At 41.9% G+C, this 20842-nt stretch overlaps 1 protein-coding gene across 1 annotated transcript; it reads right to left on the bottom strand.

The window, feature by feature from the left end:
* Positions 1–4: 4 nt before the first annotated feature.
* rad54l2 (RAD54 like 2) lies at positions 5–19376 on the bottom strand. Its single transcript, XM_049572823.1, has 22 exons — positions 19239–19376; positions 16045–16243; positions 15590–15899; positions 15362–15498; positions 13856–13996; positions 13509–13741; positions 13231–13413; positions 12980–13113; positions 12696–12892; positions 12186–12528; positions 11903–12080; positions 11523–11753; positions 10158–10276; positions 9521–9639; positions 9018–9117; positions 8587–8792; positions 8147–8316; positions 7278–7474; positions 6863–7047; positions 6619–6708; positions 6439–6531; positions 5–5254 (listed from the first exon to the last, which is right to left on the bottom strand). The coding sequence occupies exons 2-22, from the start codon at positions 16190–16192 to the stop codon at positions 4239–4241; spliced, it is 4530 nt and encodes a 1509-aa protein (XP_049428780.1). The 5' UTR covers positions 16193–16243; positions 19239–19376; the 3' UTR covers positions 5–4238.
* Positions 19377–20842: the final 1466 nt, after the last annotated feature.

Raw genomic sequence — 20842 nt, 5'->3', positions numbered from 1 at the left:
CTGCAATAGAAGAGTGTTTTATTGTTAAAATAACATTGATAACACAGTCATATTCTGCTTCGATCTAGGCTGCATGTACGAAATTCTTACTGGATCAGCCGTCAATGGGTCAAAGTGAACAAAAGGTTAAAAAACGTAATTACAAAAAAAGAATGTATTTTCCATCATAAATAAATAAATTTCGGACGCTTACATTGAAATAAAGGGAAACAACTGCCAGGTGAGTGGACACCAATAAGAAGTTATAAAAAACATTTAAAAAAGAATGAAATATTTCCATGAAACATAAAAAATGCAAATAAGTGACAAGAAATTGCAGACAGGTTTAGTTTTTATAAACGAATGATTCCCAAGAGTCAAAATGCAAAGTGTTTCCAAACGGATTGAGAAGACTGAGAATAAAGACATGGCGTCAGTATGATGTACCTCGTACAGTTCACAAGCAGATATGATCCTTTTACAAAGTGCCAGCTCCACCTTTCAAATCTCAAACAAACCATCACAAGTTCCCAAGACATGCTGAAGAAAACTGGAGACATCGCTGATGATAGAAATGAAGCATCCAGAACAACAACAGGGAAGGAGCCAGTAGTAACAATCTGAACAGTACTCAGACTGTGGGAGCGAAAAGTCCCCCACAGGAAAACATCTCTACAAAAATGCAACTTTATAGGGAATGATGTGTTGTCTCAGGTTATCCAGTGTTTTCTAAAAGGCTAACAACCACTGCGTCTAGCCTATGTTACTGACGGAGGAAGGGGGGCTTTCCTAAATCTACATACCTTGAGGTGTCATCACAACACAGAAACACAAGGCTACAGAGAACAGCAAAGACCTAAACTCCCTAAAGCACTGCAGACCTACACTGACTGACACTACTGACAGAAGCTACGTACACTGCACTGCTCTTAAAGACGCTCCTCGGTGAAAAGCTAGCACATAATGGCACTGTCAGTTTGGTAAGGCCACCACGCTACCTGACCTGGCTCTGCCACGGTCACGGGTGGTGTGGTGAAATGTTCGATATCTGTTTTGATGGTTTGGTGTCTACATTGACTCAAGGCTTTGTACACTCAGCCTGCATGAATGCAATGTTTTCTACAGTTCAGGTTATTATTTGTTCTCAGCAAGGCTCTGAAAATAATTCACAAGAAAATTAGGAGAGTCAAAACTACATGGAGGGTGTAGGCTGACTGATGGCGGGGACACTATTGTAAAACTGCAACAAAAGAGAAGCGAGTGAGCTAGCAACATTAAAGGGTAACTTCAGTATTTTCAACCTGGACCCTATTTTCCATGTTTTTGTGTCAAAGTGAATAATGAATATCTATTTTTGAAACTGCTCCAGAATAAAGCAAGTGCGCTGCAGCAGAAAGCCATTAAACAGGCTGCAGTGTAACCACTTGGGGCATTTGCGCACCATCCATTTACGTCTATTTTAAGTGCTTATTTTTGCCACTGACAGGCTCAAATTGTTACTTTATGTGTCTGTCAGTGTTATGGAAAGGATCCCTACAGAGATAGACATTTTTTTGAATAGTAAAAACCAGAAACAGCCCTGAAATCGCCATCGCCAAACCCACCAGACTCCATTTAAATAAACAGTGATTTTAGCCTGTATAGAGCCAGCATATTCTCACATCTTACTCTGCGAATTAAGGGTTTATTTCAACCCAACCAGAGTCTAAATGTTAAAACAGTGGAAAGACAAACAAAGAAAGTTTTTTTGAGTTTTAATTTGTTTCTGTCAACTTTGTATGAAGTGTGTTTCATAATGATAAAATTACTGATTATTGAGATGAAGTCTAGTGGGTATGGAGATGGTTATTTCGGGTCTGTTTCTGGTTAAACAAAAAAATCTTACTCTCTAACAAAAAGGTCTATCTCTGTCAGGTCCTTTCGATAATGTGGTCAGACACTTACAATAACAATCTGAGCCTGTCAGTGTCAAAAACAAGTACTTTTAGTGAATGTTTCGTACAGCTCGTTTCATGGCTGTGGCAGTCTCGCTCAACACTGAACCAATTTCAAAAACTGTTGTCTGCGTTAGTCACTTATAGTGGACTAGTATGACCTTAGGACCTCTGGTAATTTGTAATAACAGCAGTGGAGTTCTGTGATCTTAATCCTATGAAAATGTGCTATGTCTGCAATTTGTCAAGTAAAAATTCCCTCACAAATTACCCACCATATTTCTCCAAACTGATAATATTAGTCTTATGATAATCAGCACCTCAGTGATTTGGGGTTGTATTTGGGTTTTCTGGTTTCTCTACACCTCATTTTGAATTATGGAGGCTGCGCTGGCAATTATAAATGAAAGTTTTGACAGCATTTTGGGTGCAGGAGGCTCTTCACACCACACAGCAAAATCTAGACAGATGCTGAGCGGAATCTAGACAGATGCTGAGATGGATAACATGACAATGTGTGGCAGGATAGGTACTGTTTGTTTAACCTACATGTAAAATGTACATTATCGCTAGTAGTGTTTGTGTTACAAATGACTGTGTGCATCATATCCGGGGGATAATGTCAGTCAATTTGAGTAAAATACAGACTTTGTTTATCCTGTGCGAATGTGCTGCACAAATCACAGATGCAGGGAGGTAATTTCTAAATCACATGAGGTCCCCTGGTAACACTAGCTCTGTGCAAATCGGGCTTTCGACAGAAAAACATAGGAAAGTAGAGTCCGATAAACAAATACCAGAGTAACCCTTTAAACCTTGCTTTGTGTTCCTTTTGGCTTTCACACTCGGAGCTTTTAATCACAATGCTGAATCTGCCCTCTACTTGTGTTTTGAGTTTGACACCAACTGTCTAAATGCTCAGTAGTTCTTCCAACGGATTTGTAAAAAGGACGAGATAAATGCTAAGACTCAAGACCCCTTTGTGTCGTTTAAGGCTAAAAATGAAAGAACACAGTCCGAATCCATGTCCGAGCCTCCGTGTTATCAAAGGCTAACATGAAAGTACATTCATTTTAGTTTTTAAGGGGAGGGAAAATAAAAGGAAATCATACAGCTGAACTGAAATTTGTTTCCCCAGCATCGACGCGAGAGCGTGTTTATCATCATGATAGTCACTGTAATAATAAACCATCTCCCTACAACCAAAATCTACACACTGCACAGTATTGACTTGCAATATAAACAATGATAATGACTGCTATTTACAAAGTATCAACATGTTCAGTTATAGTATCACACATAATATCCTTTCAACAGGGGATGCTACAATGTCTATCAAATTACTAAAGACTAAAATATGCTCTGAAAGCCTAACATTTCTTCTGTTAAAGGTAAGCCTCCAAGGATTTTCTCTAAATATATTGTCAAGTGGATTTTGACAAAAAAAACACCTGGTTCTGTGAGTTATTTGTTGTACTCTGTAGCTTTCCAGTATTGTTTACTAAAAAAAGGAAACACCGCTGAAAGAAAACGGGTAAGTTAGTGCTCAGCAGGTGTGTGCGGCTGACACGTTTAACAGTAGGACAAATTTTGGTTTGCACTGTTAGCAATATATCATGAGACAATCCAACATGAAGCAGTTTTCATCGCGTTATCCCATCTGAATTCAGGGGGAATAAAACTAACAGCACGGCGAGGCCTTGAGGCTGTGCTTAGAGAGCCCCCGAAAGATTCAGCTGGTCCCCGAAAGACAAAGGTCTTTTCCCACTGCTCTGACGCTCCAGCTGAACAAGTCTGGGATATTCAGCATAAGGATTTGTTACTCTGACTTTGTAAAGTCATTAAGGTACAAGTTGATTCTCTCATTTTCAGGTGAGAGTCTGTGTGTGTGTTTGTGAGTGTGTGTGTAGTTTAATGAGACTATTAGGAATGGGAATGCAGTTTATTTCATGGGTGATTATGTAGGTTTAATGGCCAGTCTCACAGCGAGGCTGAAACACATTTAACTTATCACAGTCTCTTCATAGTGTGTGTTCAGGATTAACACTGATTTTTAGTTCCTGAAATGTTTATTTAATTCAGATGAGTCACTTCATAATTGTATAATTTAACTTTTTTCCTCTTAACCCTCAATTCAATTTTGATTTGCTCACACATCGATGCATCTGACCATTAATCATCAGTTCAGGGTAGAAACTGTAACAGAATTCATTTAATTAATTTAGTTGTGTAAACATGTAAGCATTCCCATCCCTAATGTACTTTCTGTTTGCCATGATTCATAAAATTGTGTGTGAAACTTCATCTCCAGAACGTCTCGAGTCTCTACTGTCCTGTCACCTCTATAACGTCGTCATCAGAGCTACTGCCGCCGTTCTCCGCACTCTGATGCACGTCCGGCTGGGTCAGAGCTGCCCCCAGCAGGCTGGAAGTGGGATTGTTAAAATGGGAGAGGAAACTGGATGTAGTAGAGCCGGAGTTAGACGTGGGGAACCCCCCTGACCCAGAGAGGAGAGGGGTGGGGAACATCCTCGGCTCAGGGAGCAGCGACTGACTGTAGTTGAGAGGGAAGCCTGACGAAAGCAGGCCGGCCATGTTGGGATTCATCAAGTACGGAGGCAGAGAACCTGATGCCAGGGAGGAAGAAGTTGCTGCTGAGGGTGTAGATGACATAGGGATGGTGGTGGAAGCAGAGGAGAAAACAGTGGGCAGAGAGGATGAGGAGGGGGTGGGAAGGTGTCCGTTCCCTGTGGCAGACTGTCTCAGAAGGTCTGAGCCTGCAGACGGGAACATGGTCTGCAGGTCAGCCAGTGTTTGTCCTGGTGTCTGAAGGAATGACGATCCACCAGTGCCACCCATCAGAAGTGGATGACTCATGTGACTTAGGTTTCCCAGTAGGGAGGAGGAGTTCAGACCCACGGGGGGAAAACTGAGCCCACCGGAGCCCATGGACAGTCCAGGGAAACGTGCTGCGGCAGAAGTGCGTTTGCCTCCCACCTGTGTGTTGCCTTGGCTGTCAGTACTCCTACGCTTGCTGCCACGCATCTCTAAAGCCGAGCTCAAGAGGTCGTCACTGAGTTGCCTGCTGAGATCGGCAGTCTGATTGTTTTGCGAACCGCCTTCATCCCCTGCTGGCACAGCCGACATTTCTGACGGTGATGGCATTTCATTCCCCATAGCTGCGGCGGCATCACTTGTGGAGGTGTAGTGGCTGAGCTCTCTGAGGATCTCAGAGCTTAAGGGAGAGGCGGGCCGCTGCTCCCCGTTGGGGGAGCCCTGATGTTGGTCCACGGGGGATGAGCAGCCATTACTGACTGGATGGATCAGGGACCCCTGGGTGTCTGTGGAGGAGAGAGGAATTCAGTTATGAAATGTCAGGAGACATGGACAGTGTCTCTGCCTCTGAATAATTTATTCTTGAAAGGTCAGTCCTGGAAATAAGACGCTGTAGCCAAATATGCACTTTAATGTACAAATGCTATTAGAAACTAAAAAATAAATCACTCCACAATAAACTTATTCCGTGTTGTGCTACAGTGTTGCGCAGCAGCGTGGGAGTGTCACTTAATGACCCATGTGTGAGGGAGTGTAGGGTGGAGAAAAAGCCTATACCCCCACATCTCAGCAACTGACTGTGTGTCTTCAGTAAGTATGTTTGTGTGGGTTTAAAAGATCTGCAGAATTCCTTTTGGTTACCATGTAGTATCTTTATTGCCATAAATGACACATGCGCACACACACACAGAAAAAAAGCAAGTGTCCTTTTTAGTAGGATAGTACACAAGCTGTTCATGCATGTGTTATTTCTTTTATTCACTACAACAATTAATGACAGAGACTGTATTACTTGTTCCTGTGGATCGCAGATGTCTTGTGATCTTATTGCCAGTTATGCAGGGTGATGCTGAGTTACATTTATCCCAAAGTTGAATCTGTTTTAACTTTTTGCCGCGGGCCGCTGTGTTGTTTTCAGCCCCTTCCTGTGGACCCACTGCTACAGCTTAGATGCACTACCCACATTCAAACTAATGGAAGGAGTGGCGTTTTTCGCTGCAACGCCACATTTGGTGTGAATGCAGCCTTAATCCCCTTTACATATCGTCTATCCCATCCTGATCAGATGCCCAAACCACCTCAACTGACCCCTTTGGACGCGAAGGAGCAGCAGCTCTACTCCGAGCTCCCTCCAGATGTCCGAGCTCCTCACCCTATCTCTAAGGCTGAGCCCAGCCACCCCATGGAGAAAACTAATTTTGGCCGCTTGTACCTGCAATCTCATTCTTTCGGTCACTACCCAGAGCTCATGACCATAGGTGAGGGTTGGGACGTAGACGGACCAGTAAATTGAAAGCTTCGCCTTCTGGCTCAGCTCCCTCCTCACCACGATGGTCTGACGTAGCACCCGCATCACTGCAGAAGCAGCACCAAACCGCCGACCCATCTCACGCTCCATTCTACCCTCACTCGTGAACAAGACCCCTGGCATTGGAGACAGGTAACATGAATAATAAATAAGATTTTGTACCTCTTTGAGGAGCAGAGCCTCCAGCTGCCGGCCTACTGATCTTTCCAGATCGAATGGCAAAAATCCTCCCATCATTTGTCCTGATGTAGGTACCTGTGGAGGAGAAAATACCAAGTGATGGAGGCTGTAACCTTTAATAGCTTTGTATGCAGAGAGCAACTATTGTATAGCTGCAGCTACCTTTAGACCCTCTGATGACATGGATGCTCTCTCCTGCACTAATTCGAGCTTGAACATCTGTTGCGCTGTTGGCTCCTGGGATTACAATATCTGTAGATCAAGATAAGATGGCGGATGTTAATGTGTGGTCATTACATGTGATAAGAGATAATTCATTTTTCACACTATTTAAAAATTAAATTGTTAATGTAATATTTCAGGGTCAGTGTGGTTCTTTCAGTGATTAAAGAACATTATTCATTACCAGTTGTGGTGACGATCCTCTGCACATAAACTCCAGCTTTCTGCAGGAAGTTGACAGGCAGGCTGCCGGCAGAGCTGGAGCCAGCCATGCCCATACCGACCTGGCGAGGCATCATGGGGATAGGGGTTGACTGGATGGGCCTGACACTTGCCACAGGCTTGTCATCTGGCCGTGCCATGGCACGCCTGAAAATATGAGGGCTGAACTCATGAGATGCTCACACACATATACACACACATAAGTCATGTCTAGTCTGAGAGAAAGAGAAACTCGTGCAGAGCTACAACCTGAAACAAACCAGCTTATTTAATGGTGTTTTTTGTTGGACAGGTTACAGAGAAACAAACCATTAGCAAACCATTAAATGAGATTTCCAAAAAGGAATGCAAGCTAAATCATGCAGTGTGAGACCCACCAGCCGCGTTGGTTAAATGCTGGTATGTTTGCAAGTGCCTGATCACTGGTTGGGTAATAGGGGGCATAGGATGGCCGAGAGTAGGGCACCAAGGCTCGCTTCTCATCCTCATAGCTCTTCTTGGCCGCTCTCTTCTCTGCTTTTGTCAGTTTTGACTCCTTCCGGTCCACCAGCAGGGACTCATGATGGAAAGGTTGCTAAGGAGACAAATGGGACGAAGGAAATTTAATTACAGATCAGCCGTCAGATCGGATTTTCAATGCAAGAGGCAGGTCGATCTTACTTATCTCACCACAGACGGACGTCAGCCCTTTTCAGATAGGATTTAAGTTTTACCAGGTAAAGCCGTGTGCACATTGACAAGTCATCAGATTGCTGAACTGTTGACACTGCACTGCCTGCTATCTTGAAATTAGGATTCTTATCTCACTTAAAACTCAGAACTCAAATACATTTTTCACATGCAACCCTAGTTTCTCTTCTGTAAATCAGCGTGCTTTTTACATAGCACTGATTTCCTTCTGATCTGTGGCTTTTGTCGAGGAGCTCCGTAAAATGTCGGAAAACCAGTGTTGAAGTCGTGTGGTGTGAACTCAATAAGCAATAAGATGGGGAAATGTAACTGTTACTGAAAATTCTTGCTGTTTTTATTCTCGTGTTCTTTTGCTAAGTGCTGACGCATTCAGCATTTCATTTAGTTTGTGTGTTTGTACTCTGCAGCCCAAGACCATTTGCCTTCTGGCAGTCAGAGCAGCACTCACCATACGGCCAATACTTAAATAAATAATTTAAATTTAGTATTTGGCAACTTAAAACTGACACATCAAAACACAACTGCCTTTCTTGCAACACCTATCATGAAACTGCACCTTGGTGATGAGGTGTGGGTAAAGCTGACAAGCTTGATACATCACTCCTTCAAACTCCTCCCGGGACACCACAGAGATTGGTTCAGGTTCCTCTTCTACAAAATGCAGCAGCGACTCCACCTCCTTACGAGTGAAGTTCAGCACTGGGTTCAGGTCATCAACCACGCGGTCTTTAAACACACACAGACACAGCAGGTTAAGACTGGATATTAAAGCAGCAACTTTCAAAAGTAAAACTTCCAAGTGTCCATTTGACAACTGTAATTTGAACAGATGTTGGCTGCACTTTAACACATAACTATTATTAGCTGAAGCTTGTCTCAAAAATGCATTAACCCTGTATCATAAGATCAACCTCTATAGTTTTGACTGGATAATATAAGGGATAGTGCAAATGCAATGTCTAACAAACAGATGGTTCATATATACAAATCTCTTACCAGACATGCCCTGTTTGGACACTTGTCGGTCATAGATCTTTTTCTCCAGGGTGAAGTCACAGACGAGGCGGTAAATGTAGCAGGGTTTCCTCTGACCATAGCGGTACACCCTACACACCGCCTGAGCATCGTGACATGGGTTCCAGGAGGCATCGAACACGACGACACGGTTGGCCCCAATCAGATTCACTCCCAAGCAGCCCGCTCTGGAAAGAACACAGTGAATTATAATTTTTTATTTTTAAAGTTTATTTTTCAGCATTTCACTTTATTGATAGGAAGAAACAGAGACAAGAGGGACTGAGGGTATGCACTATACATGATACGCCACTGGGACTCCCGTGGAACACAACAAATTATTGATAACATTTCTGCCAGTGTGTACAGGAGATGTGAAAAATGATGAGAAAATAGAAAACAGAGACACACACCTTGTAGACAGGAGGAAGACCCACGCTGCAATGTTTTCTGGGTCATTAAACTGATTTATAAGTCGCTCTCTTTCCGAGGCAGATGTGCTCCCATCCAGTCCTGCAGACAGACATACGTCATCTCTCAACACTGAAGCATCAGAACACACTTTAACTCACACAGTGTGTCATGGCCATATTTGTCATTGAATAACTACAATAAGATAAAGCTGGGAGATTTTTAATTGTGGATATTTCTATTGAATTTTTATGTGGGAGGTAGTTTTCATTTGGGCAGAACAGTGAAAAGACTCCATATGTACATTATATGTAAAAATAAATGAATATATTGGACAGTGTAAATCTGCCAAGACAGACGATCAAATGGGAGAACTTGATGAATTGCAGCCAGTGATACTAAATCAATAAATACAATCTTTTGAGGCTTCAGTGGTGACAACCACACTTTTCTGAGTTGCTAGTTTAGAAGAGAGCGCAGAGAGAGCAGAGATTGAATGACTCACTGTAGTAATTGAGGTTGCGAACCCAGTTTTGGCTCTGGGTGTCAGAGGAGGCGATGCCTGTCGGCATGGGTCTCTTTGATAAGAAGTCCTCGATGACTGTCAGGGTGGACAAACTCTGACTAGTGGGTGCAGAGCAGAAACAGATAATAAGGGCGGAGAGAAGTAAGTGCACTTTGGTACAAAATAAATCCTTGATTCCAAAAAAGTTGGGATGCAATGATTTGTAAATCCTTTTGGACACACAGTGGGGAAAACAAGTATTCATCATGTCATTTTTTGTCATTACACATATTTCTAATGCAGCTATTCACATGAAAATTGCATTCTGTTTTTATTTACGTTTTATACAGCGTCCCAACATTTTTGGAATCAGGGTTGTAAAATGGGCTTCAAATGACAGCAGTGTTGTTGATTCTGATACATTCAAAGTTACAATTAATCAGTTAGATTATTTTATATAGCCACAGTACTGCTGTATGTACACCTTTTGGTACAAACAACTGCAAATTTCGTTTCATTAAAATGTCATAATTTTAAGTCTGATTAATTAGCTAGAATGCAAAGTCAGTTTACCTCTTCTCTAAGCTGCTTAAAGGTGGATTTGTGTTGAACACTGTATGTTGGACTGAGGACTTACCTAAAGACCAAAATCTTGTCCCCTCTTCGCACACTCTCGTCAATCAAATGGAAGAGCAGAATCATCTTGGCAGAGTTCTCCAGAACTCCTGTGCGGTAGTTTGACATTATGTCCTTTGCCTGAAACAAATCATGTGGAAGAAAAGGCTGCTGAATAAAAAGGCAGTGCAACTCCAAGAGACTTCAGGCCTGGAGAACCCAAACAACAAACCCTAACACAGACATGACAACAAAGATACATATTGGCATAGCAGACACAACGAGTATTATGTTCTAATATTTGAAAATGTGGTCATTAGGTGCTTGGGGTTTCTTCCTCTCCAAAACAAATAGATCCCGGTGTTAATACCAGTAAAAAAAACAAAAAACAAAAAAAAAAAAACACTGGACAAAGCATAGCCTGGTTCCAGACCATAGACCCCGCCCACTCAACTGAGTAGGCCTGTATCTCTGGTCTGGCATACTTCAATGAATTTGCGATTTATCTCGTCCAAACGATGGACGGACCAATGAACGCTGGGGGTGGGGGCGGGTCTAGCGATTAGCCAATCAGCGCCACACTGAAGTCAAGCTGTACGCCGGTGGGTAACTGGTGAGGATAGCAACAATGGCGACCGCTACAGATCCTACAGACCACATTAACGATGCTATCGAGGTATTTCGCCACTACTCGCGTTAATGGAGGACCAAATTAAGGAAGCTGCTAAACTGGATTTAACGGCGATGCAGCTGGGCGTGCACGACGATGGAGACATTTTAAACGGGCAATGCTCGCTTGTTATCGGCACCCCCGAGGCATGGATACTAATGACGTCAGATTCTGGGTGAGTCGTTGATCTCTACTGATTGGTTAGGGAAAAAAATCAAATTCCCTCCCCCTTGTAAATCGCCTTCAATGGAAGCCATGTCAGACTGAAGGTTCTGGGAGCTTCAGTCTGACACTCAGGCTAGACAAAGCAGGTTCACATTAAAAATGAGAGTTTCTTTGGCACTATCTGGCACAAAATGGGCTAGAGGTGAGCTGCAACTAATGTTTGCTCAGCTTGTTTCTCTGATAACTTAAGATCCAGACATGTGATGACTAAAATCCTTAATCCAGTGACAGCTTGTGACGCTACTGACAGGTGATGGTGACCAAATGATACAGACCATATCCTTAATTAAAATCACAGATTTGTCTGGGTTTGAACATCATTGGAATCATTTGGGATAATATGAGTAATCTTTAATTAATTAAGATATTTTAATTTCTTTTAATCTTTTATCTAATCTTTATTTTGGTATTTTAATTAATTTAATTAAGATCTTTAATTATGTAAAACCAACTTGTAAAGCAAAGAGCTTTCTATGGACTGTCGCGACATACCCATTCATACGTGATGACTTGATTGGCTCGATCCTGAGAGGGATTGAGAGGTGGCAGGGTGTTGTTCACTTTACTGTTGCTCGAGTCTGCTACTTTGGCTTTGAGGCCGGCACCCGGTGCAGGGCAACGAGGGTTACTCGCTGAAGTGATGTCATCGAGGTCCAGGTCCTGCTCGTTGGCCTGATTCTCCTTCTGCAAGGCTTCGTAGAGGACGTCTGGGTGATTCCAGATCTGGAGGGATCCAGGACAGAAAAGTTAAATGCCACAGTGGTATTTTGACAGTCACAGTAATAATGGACCTGATTCCTCAGGAGTGTACCGCTTGGGCTGGATCTTCAGTACCAGAGGTTTCTACCTATCAGCGAGGGAAACAGTCTCACCTTGCAGCATACACAGAAGGCTTTGAGTGGGTTTAGACCGAGCCAGCCACTGTTCCCTGCTTCTCGAAAGCGCTTCATGAACTCAGTATACAGCGCCCTCTGAACAGGAGAGAGCCGCACCAAGATCACATGCTCCTCCTTGGAGGGAAGCTGGTCCCGCAGCACGTCATGACCTCGTCTGCAACCCAGAAAAGCACCACAGAGAACATGGACAGGTAAGCATCATCCAGGATACTATGCATTGTTTCATGATTTCTACATCTGGCACTGACAGCTGATTTACCTCTGGACAAATCCCTCCAGCAGGCTGTGCAGCACGTGGCTGCGGTAGCGCATCAAGCGGACATCTTGAGGTGTGCTGTCCACACACTGCCCGTTCAGAATGGGCCGCTCAAACATGTTGCTGAACTCCTGTCGTGTACCTAAAAAGTCAGGTCTAACAAAGTCCACCATGCACCAGTATTCAATGAGGTTGTTCTGTAATGGGTAACCGGTCAGGACTACTCTGCGCCGGGAGCGGATGTTCTTCAGAGCCTGGGATGTGCTGGCGTGGTAGTTTTTGATGCGATGACCCTCGTCACATATCACCACGTCTGGACCGGGCCGCGCTATGGCCCTTTCAATACCTGAAGACAAATGAGAAGAGACTGAGTGAATGAGTCTGTAAATATAAATTACACTGTAAATTATGTTTGTATTTGTATCTTATCCGCATTTGAGTTTTTAAGGCACAAAGACAACTTTACAAATTGCTTAGGCCACTGCTCGCCTTAAACAAATGGCTTTTGCTGACCTTTCATGAGTTCCTGCTGTCTATCCTCTTCATCCAAGTCGATGATGATTGGTCCTGCGGGCTTCTTTGATTTCCTCTTCTTGCCCATCACAAAGCTCTTCTTCATGGACAGCAGGCGGTACATTTCATAGCCCATCAGCAGCACCCCTCCATCTCTGGACCAGTCCTCCACAACTTTGGCCCTGGCCAGCGTTGTTCTGCAGGTCACACAGTCAGTGTGATTAAGAGCTCAAATGTTTGACGACAAATGCTTAACCTTGCACACAACATGACACGTCACATACTTGTGCTCATCGTTGAGAATGTGAACTTTGAATGCGCGTCCTGTGACAAGTTCAGGGTCAGTGTCGGGGGGGAGGGCTTCTTGTGGCGGGAGCCAGAGGTTAAACTCGGTCAGCCAGTTCTGGAGTGTGTTCACCTTTTATGAGGGAAACAATGATTTATGAGGTTAATTTAATCAAAATGTGTCTTCAGAGATCATGAATGAGTGCTCTACATACTTTCTTTTAGCACAGTGTGCACTTGGATTACTCACAGGAACAATGGCCAGCACAGTGTGAGCCTCAGTATTCCTCAGTAGGATGTCAGTGAAGGAAATGACCTGCAGTGTCTTGCCCAGCCCCATGCTGTGAGCAAGGATGCAGCCAAAGCCACTGCTGGTTTTATACCGCTCCAGGGATTCAATGAGGTTATCATAGAGAAACCGGATTCCCCCGATCTGACACGAGGAGAGAAAACAAGCTGGACTGCTGGTTTCTGCTGCTGAGTGTTTAGGTATTGAGAATTTGAGTGAGAACGAGGTGGTGGGCATACCTGGTGAGGTTTGACGGCCCTGGCCAGCTGCGGAGCGAGGTAAATGTCTTTCTCGTCTGCAGGGTGACTGATATTAACCAGCACTCGACCCTGTGCGTCAGGCAGATTCATTGCGTCGTTGATGTGTGCCCCGCTGCTCTCCTCTGACGCCCCCGTGCCATCAGCATCCTCATCGGCCGACTCGCTGCTTATCTGCAGGGCGTCCTCGTCCCCAGAACTAAGCTCAATTATATCTGCACCATCACACGGAAAAGGAGCACTGCGTGAGAGCTTTCCAGTCTCAAACTGTCTGGAGCCACGTGGAGAAAAAAAGCATCATAGTTTCACAGAAGTATCTGATATCTTACCATCTCTAATGGCAAGTGCAGGTAGCTTGGGGTCCACTTTTTCATCTTCATCACCACTGCTGTCCAGACAGATCACATCCTGCTTGCTCAGGAGACCAGGGACCAAGTGAGATACTTCTCCTAAAATTGAAGCAGCATCGACTATTGGAGAGATGGGAAGGTATTGGTAAATTTAGGATAGAAAGTACAAACAAAAATATGTCAAAATTAAAGGGAGAGTTCACCCCACAATAAGAAATACATGTTTCCTCTTACCTGTAGTGCTATTTATCAGTCTAAATTGTTCTGGTGTGAGTTGCAGAGTGTTGGAGATATTGGCCGTAGAGATGTCTGCCTTCTCTTGAATATAATGGAGCCAAATGGCACTCGGCTTGTGGTGCTCAAAGTGCCAAAAAATACATTTAAAACATTTGAAACTCAACGGCACTGTCTCTTTTCACAAATCATGACCCAGTTACTCAAGATAATCCACAGACCTTGTTGTGAGCAGTTTCATGTAGGAACTACTTTCTTTCTACTCACATGCTTTCAAACTTAGATATTTGGTGGACTTTAAAACTGCACAAATAATGTAGAAGGTAAAAAATAATATGCCTCTAGATTGTATCCAGTTGTTCAAAATTAGAGAGTAAGTATAAACTGAGAGGAACTTGTATGTTTACAAAAACAAAGACAAGAAAAGGAAAATTCCTTTTGAAATGGAATTAAAAACACTTGATAGATTTAAAAAAAAATACTTAAAAATAAGATTATTAACAAATATAAAACTGTGTTATGAATGCCTCTCATTTTGTTTTGGACTTTCTGGTATTCAAAAAATATATTTTGTTTTGCTTGTTTCTTTCAGTCTCATTGTATAAATCTAAAGAGAACAGTACAAAGCTATTAAAAGGTAGGTGCAATAAGCTGAGGCTTCAGCCTTCACCTTTACGGTCAGCAAAGCTTTCTTTGGTTTGTCACTGCTTCAAAAGAAATGACTTTTATTATTATTGTTGTTATTTTATTTTTTCTTGTGTGCATTTGAGTTGTTTCAGTTGGAAAATGACTGACATAAACTAAACCTTTTACAGAACTACACCAACCAACTGTATAACAGCTTAGAAGAAGTGTGCATCTACTGCTAGCTTACGCACCACTGAGCTAGCTAACGTTACAGCTCAGCCGAGGAGGACACCATTACTATTAACATCTTGCGCTGTAACAAGCACAAACCTCTCGTCCATGAGTATGTGCATGCTACTTTCTGCGCTGTGATAAGGTTGAAAGAAAGTAGTTCCTACATTTAACTGCTCACAACAAGGTCTGTGGATTATCTTCAGTAACTGGGTCATGATTTCTGGAAAGACACATTGCTGTTAAGTTTTTCAAATAATTATATGCTAAAGAGGGCAGACATCTCTAAAGCCCATGTCTCCAACTCACACCAAAACAATCTAGACTGATGAATAGCACTACAGGTAAGAGGACAAATATGGGACAGTTACAGACAGACAGAGGGGCAGTCACCTAGCTGAGAGTCGGGGACAGCTGAGGCTGGTGTGGGGAAGTCCTTCCTCTGCTGCTCCAGACGCTTCCGCCTGTCCATCTCCTCCTGTTGAGCAGCCTTGGTCCCAGCCTCCAGCTGGTCCTCTTTGAGCAGCTTCCTGTTAGCATAATGAAAAATTTCATTATATATACAAAAATTTAAGTTTTTATGTAACACACCTGAGGCAAATATCAAACAGGTAAAGGTACCTGATATTCTTCCTCATGTGTGCAGGCTTAGATGGCTTGGGAATTTTGGAGCCTTTTGAAGACTTTGAAGATTTGGTTAATTTCGAGGCTTTATGTTTCTTTGTTTTGCTGGAAGGTGGCTTGCTCTGGCTCGAGTTCTCTGGGCTGGTTGGAGGCTGAGAGCGAGAGGCAGGTCTGGAGGGAGCCCTGGAGGACGGGCGGGACGCAGGCTGAGACGGAGGCTCTGAGGATGGCTCTCCGGAGGTAGCTGAGGTGGAGTCCCGGCCATCTTGAGCTGTTTCCGTCCTGCTCTGGGCGCTTGCAGGTCGTTCTGGAGAGAGACAGAATAGACAGTGTTTCAGCTGATGTCTTAATAATCTATTTTAGTGCTTGTAAATTACTTTTCCATTCTTTACCACTGTCTCTGAATGCATTAGACTAATAAAAGACACAAGAGAAGTTCATTTCTCACTCACCAATACTATCATCTTCATCGTCTCCATCATTTTCATCCTCATCTTCCTCCATGTCCTCATTGTCCTCCTCTTCCTCATTGTCCAGATACTCCTCTTCACTGTTAAGGCTGGGCTCCAGGTCACTTTCTGAAAGCGCCTCTTCAGACATGGCGTCTTACAAGGCTCTCAAAGTATTACCTACACACCTTCATCAGGAGCCCTGAAATAACAAAAGACACCCCATCTTAACATCACAAAGGTGAACTTAGTTATCTGACAGTGAGATTTTACAACTGGCAAATGTTTGGTATTTTCACTTGATGAAATAGCTGCACTATTAATCAAATATAAAAACTGTCTTTGACTGATTTTGAGTGACAGTAATTCTTCAACCACTGACTACAATGCTTGAATTACTAAAACAAGTTACACAATAGATACAGACAAACATCACACATAAAGGAAAAAAAAACTTCCCAGCACATAACAGGTTTCATTATTAATGTTTTTTTCCCCGACTTGCCCGGTTAGTCAAGTGAGTCAGAAATCTATTTGCCTGAAGTCAGTTTTTACATGCCTTTATACGAATTGTTTCATTAATTAGCTGTTGTATGAATAAAGTCTATAGCTAGGCTAGTGCTTAATTCTCAGTTTTTTTGAGTTGCTACATTTACAAGCCCAACGTGGCATTTAACTTGCCCCAGGCGATGGGGCAATCCTTATTGTTGAGCCCTGCGTAATGTGCCAGATTTTGGATGACTAATCTGTGACCTCAGACACCTTAAGCATGTCAGATATAATCTGGGGCCGGACCATTGGGAGCTCTGTGCAGCAGGAAGAATCCTGAATTCACTTCTGTCATGAAAACAAACCCAGCAGAGATGTTTGAGAACTGCAGGGATATGATTAAATTATTTAGCCCTTATGAAAGTGAAGGACAGTATTTTGAATAAGCTACTGAGCTAACTGTGAGGGGGACCAATTAAATCAGAATTCTGCTTCCACTTTACCTTAACTTCAACTCAACCTTGTTCCTAACCCTCACATTCATCTCTGCAATGGCAAACCATAACCTGCCTTTATTCTAAATCATGCCCTGACCCCAACCGGGGAGGGCAACACTATTCGTAAGACCTCAAAACAAGAACATTAATCTAGTCTACTGATGACAAAGGTGTCAACACGTGTTTCTGATCCTGACTGGGTCAGTCAGATTCAGAAATATTGTTTCAAAATTCTTTAAAATATTCCTGAGATGCCTGAAGGCTACCTTGGTAATGCTGCTGATATGTACACAAAAATAAAGGTCAGCATCAATTACAACTCAGTGGTTTTTAACTTGATCATGGCCCTAAGACATTATGGATAGATCTGCTGCCTGAGTCTTCGTTGTTAATTTGGACAAAAAGTACAGAAAAGCAAATACTAGTAATACTGCAAACATCCTTACTAGACGGAAAAACACCTATACTTTTAAATGTTTTGGTGAGGTTACAGATGCAAACCTAATATCTGACAGTAAAATACACTGAACAAAAAAGAAACGCAACACTCTTGTTTTTGCTCCCCTTTTTCACAGGTTTAAGATCTACAGCATTTTTTCCATGCACTCAATAGATATATTTCTTTCAAATGTTGGTCACGACTTTGTTAAAATCTGTAATAGTGAGCACTCCTCCTTTTCCACAATAATTCATCCACCTGACAGGTGCGGCATATCAAGATGCTGATTAAACAGCATCATTACTACACAGGTGTGCCTTCAGATGGTCACAACAAAAGGTCACTCTAAAATGTGCAGTTTGATCACACAACACAATGCCACATATGTCACTAGTTCTGAAGGAGCGTGCCATTGGCTTGCTGACTGCAGCTATGTCCACCAGAGCTGTTGATGTCCACTAAATGTTAACAGATCACCTCTAGCCACACCATCTCAGGACTTCCACATTGAGACCAGCCACCTGAACAGCCTGGTTTGCGCAACCAAAGAATTTTTTCTGCACACACTGTCAGAAACCCTCTCAGGGAAGTTTATCTGCATGCTCATCGCCCTTACCGGGGTCTTGACCTGACAGCATTTTGTCATCATAACAGGCTTGTGCAGTTGTGAGACCGGTTGGATGTACTGCTAAAACAACACTGGATACAGCTTCGGGTAGTAAAATGAACATTCAGTTGACAGCTCTGGTGGATATTTCTTTAGACAGCATGCCAATGGCACTCTCCTAAAAACTTATTTTGCGTGACTGAACTACACATTTTTAAGTGCCCTTTTATTGTCACCACCCCGAGGTACACCTGTGTAGTAATGATGCTATTTAATCAGCATCTTGATATGCTGCACCTGTCAGGTGGATGGATTATCTGTGCTCACTATCATGGATTTTAACAACTTTGGGACCAAAATTTTAAAGAAATATATCCATTGAGTACATTAAAAGAAGTCACGGATCTTTAAATTAAACCCTATGAAAAATGGGAGCAAAAACCAAAGTGTTGCCTTTCAGTTTTAGTTCAATATACTGTATGGAAGTTTGCTCTTTGTGTGGTCTATTAGGTTGTTATTATAACTAGCACAGTGTGTTTACATCAGTATATATCAAGCACTGAGCGTCAGACAGCTACAGGCAGAACAGCGTGTTCATCTGTGCGGAATTTAATGTTCAAAAAAATGTTTAACTCACCGGTACATATGACGTGACACATGGGAGGGACTTCACCCAATGGCTTTTGAGCCGAGGATGGAGGAAGCTAGCAAGTAGCATGAAGCTACCTCTGGGGCTTATCTGTTATTATGATGTCGTTATTGCTAATTAACGTTAACACCAATCACCTTTCGTTAGCTGGCTTCCTAACTGAGTGCATATAAACACAGTTGTTCCTCAGGCTGAGTCAGCAGCCCAGTGTGCTAGCTAATTACACAACAATAAACCTAAATTCAAACGTTAAAACCACGTTAATTGTTGAGCCGTTCATTGTCCGTTAGTGGCAGCGCAGACGGGGGCTGCTGGCTGTGACTCAGGCTGGAAGAAAAGGCAGCTTTCCGTGTCGGACCGACTGTTTTGTTGGCTGCTGTAGCAAGATAACAATCTTATATTGTGTAGGTGTAGCGTCCCCGTAGCTAATGCTAGCCTGCATTACAACAAGGCTAACCGACAGTAAGGTGAGACGCGCCGGATAAAGTCAAACATCGGGCCGGTGTTGGCTCTTACCTTGTCCGTGGCTTCGCTCGACTCTTCAGGAAACCTCGCTGTGCACACGACCGACCAATTAATTTGTACAGTAACTGTGAAAATGAACTGATAAACGTTGCTAATTTCCAAAATTTTCCAGTGTGACCATAAATGCCGTCCCCGTATAGGTAGCTCCAACTATGGTTCCGGGGGTGAAAAAGCGCGAAGCACATAAAAATAAATAAAGTGTTAAACTCTTTTTTAAAACCTTCTTTATTCAGTCATCATAAAATGATACAAAAGCATGGAATAAAGAACAAACGGGGTACATAAAATATACAAAAATGGAAAAAGAAGTTTTTAAGGCATTGTAAATTACCATAGTCCTAATGGGTTTCTGATTTGTCAGACCTTTAAGTGTTTCAAACTAAAATTAAAAATGTACCATATATAATGAGAAGATTTAAAATAAAAATAAATAAAAGACATGCCCTCTGTCTCTTTCCTGATTTTTTCCGTGATTTATTTCCTCTAAATTTTACTGTTTTTAATGTTTTTAATTTAATTTAATTTAATTTAATTAATTTATTTATTTTTATACGGGAAAGGTATTAAAATTAACATTATGTATTACAGGTGAAACTGGATTGACTCAGTTATAAACTGGTTTTCAGTACATTCCTGTTGTTATGTATTTGTTATTTAGGGCAGATTTAATTCTTGTTATTTTACTTTTCATCTTTTTACCTTTTAAAATTTGCTGTTTTTAATTCTTGATATTGCTGCTAGTATTTTGTTTTATAGACTTTTTTTCATCATTCTATTGCAATTGCCATCATATATTTATATCCTTCTTGCCCATTGACTGTGAACTCAGGTCAGTTTTACCCAAATAAACAATGGTTTGATGATGATTGATGATGATAAAAACAGCATCTCTTTTCTGTAAATTAATCTTAGTTCCACATTACAAGTCAAAAACAAATTCAACATCAATCCAGAAGAATTTTAAATGAATGCATTTGTGTGTAAAATGTGTAATTGTTTCTTTGCCAGTATTACAAGACACACAGGTTTCAAAAAGATAATTTCTAGACATTTTTAAAAAGTGATTTGTTGGATAGATTAAGTGTATGATTTTAAAATTCACTTTACAAACCTTATTGTTTACAAACTATATGTTATAGTAAGTCCAAATTAATTTCAAGTCAATGGTCTCAAAGTGACTATGCCAATAGTGTTTGCAGCAAGATATTGCAGGCCAGTGTCTCATATGTCTACAAAATTTATTACATTTGTTATCCTTTATGTTGATGCAATTTAACAAAACATCTGCCTTAAACATTGTCTGATCATGAGACACTTTGTGCACTTCCTGCAACAAATTTAAAAAACAAGTAGGATCTGCAGCAAATCCTATATTGTTGTGCAGGTACTGGGATACAAAAGGTCTTTGAGAATTCAATGCATGTAAATAACTGACCATTTTCATTCATCAGCTGTGATATCATCAAAAATATTATATCTTAATGTCTGCAACACTTCAAGTCCAAATTATATAGTGTGCTAAATATAGTAAAATAGATATGTAATCTCAAAAGACAAAATAAACAACTATTAGCCACGTCTCAATGAATATACCC

This window comes from Epinephelus fuscoguttatus, linkage group LG1, assembly GCF_011397635.1.
Source record: "Epinephelus fuscoguttatus linkage group LG1, E.fuscoguttatus.final_Chr_v1".
NCBI classification, from domain to species: domain Eukaryota; kingdom Metazoa; phylum Chordata; class Actinopteri; order Perciformes; family Serranidae; genus Epinephelus; species Epinephelus fuscoguttatus.
This window is presented reverse-complemented; position numbering and strand designations above follow the sequence as displayed.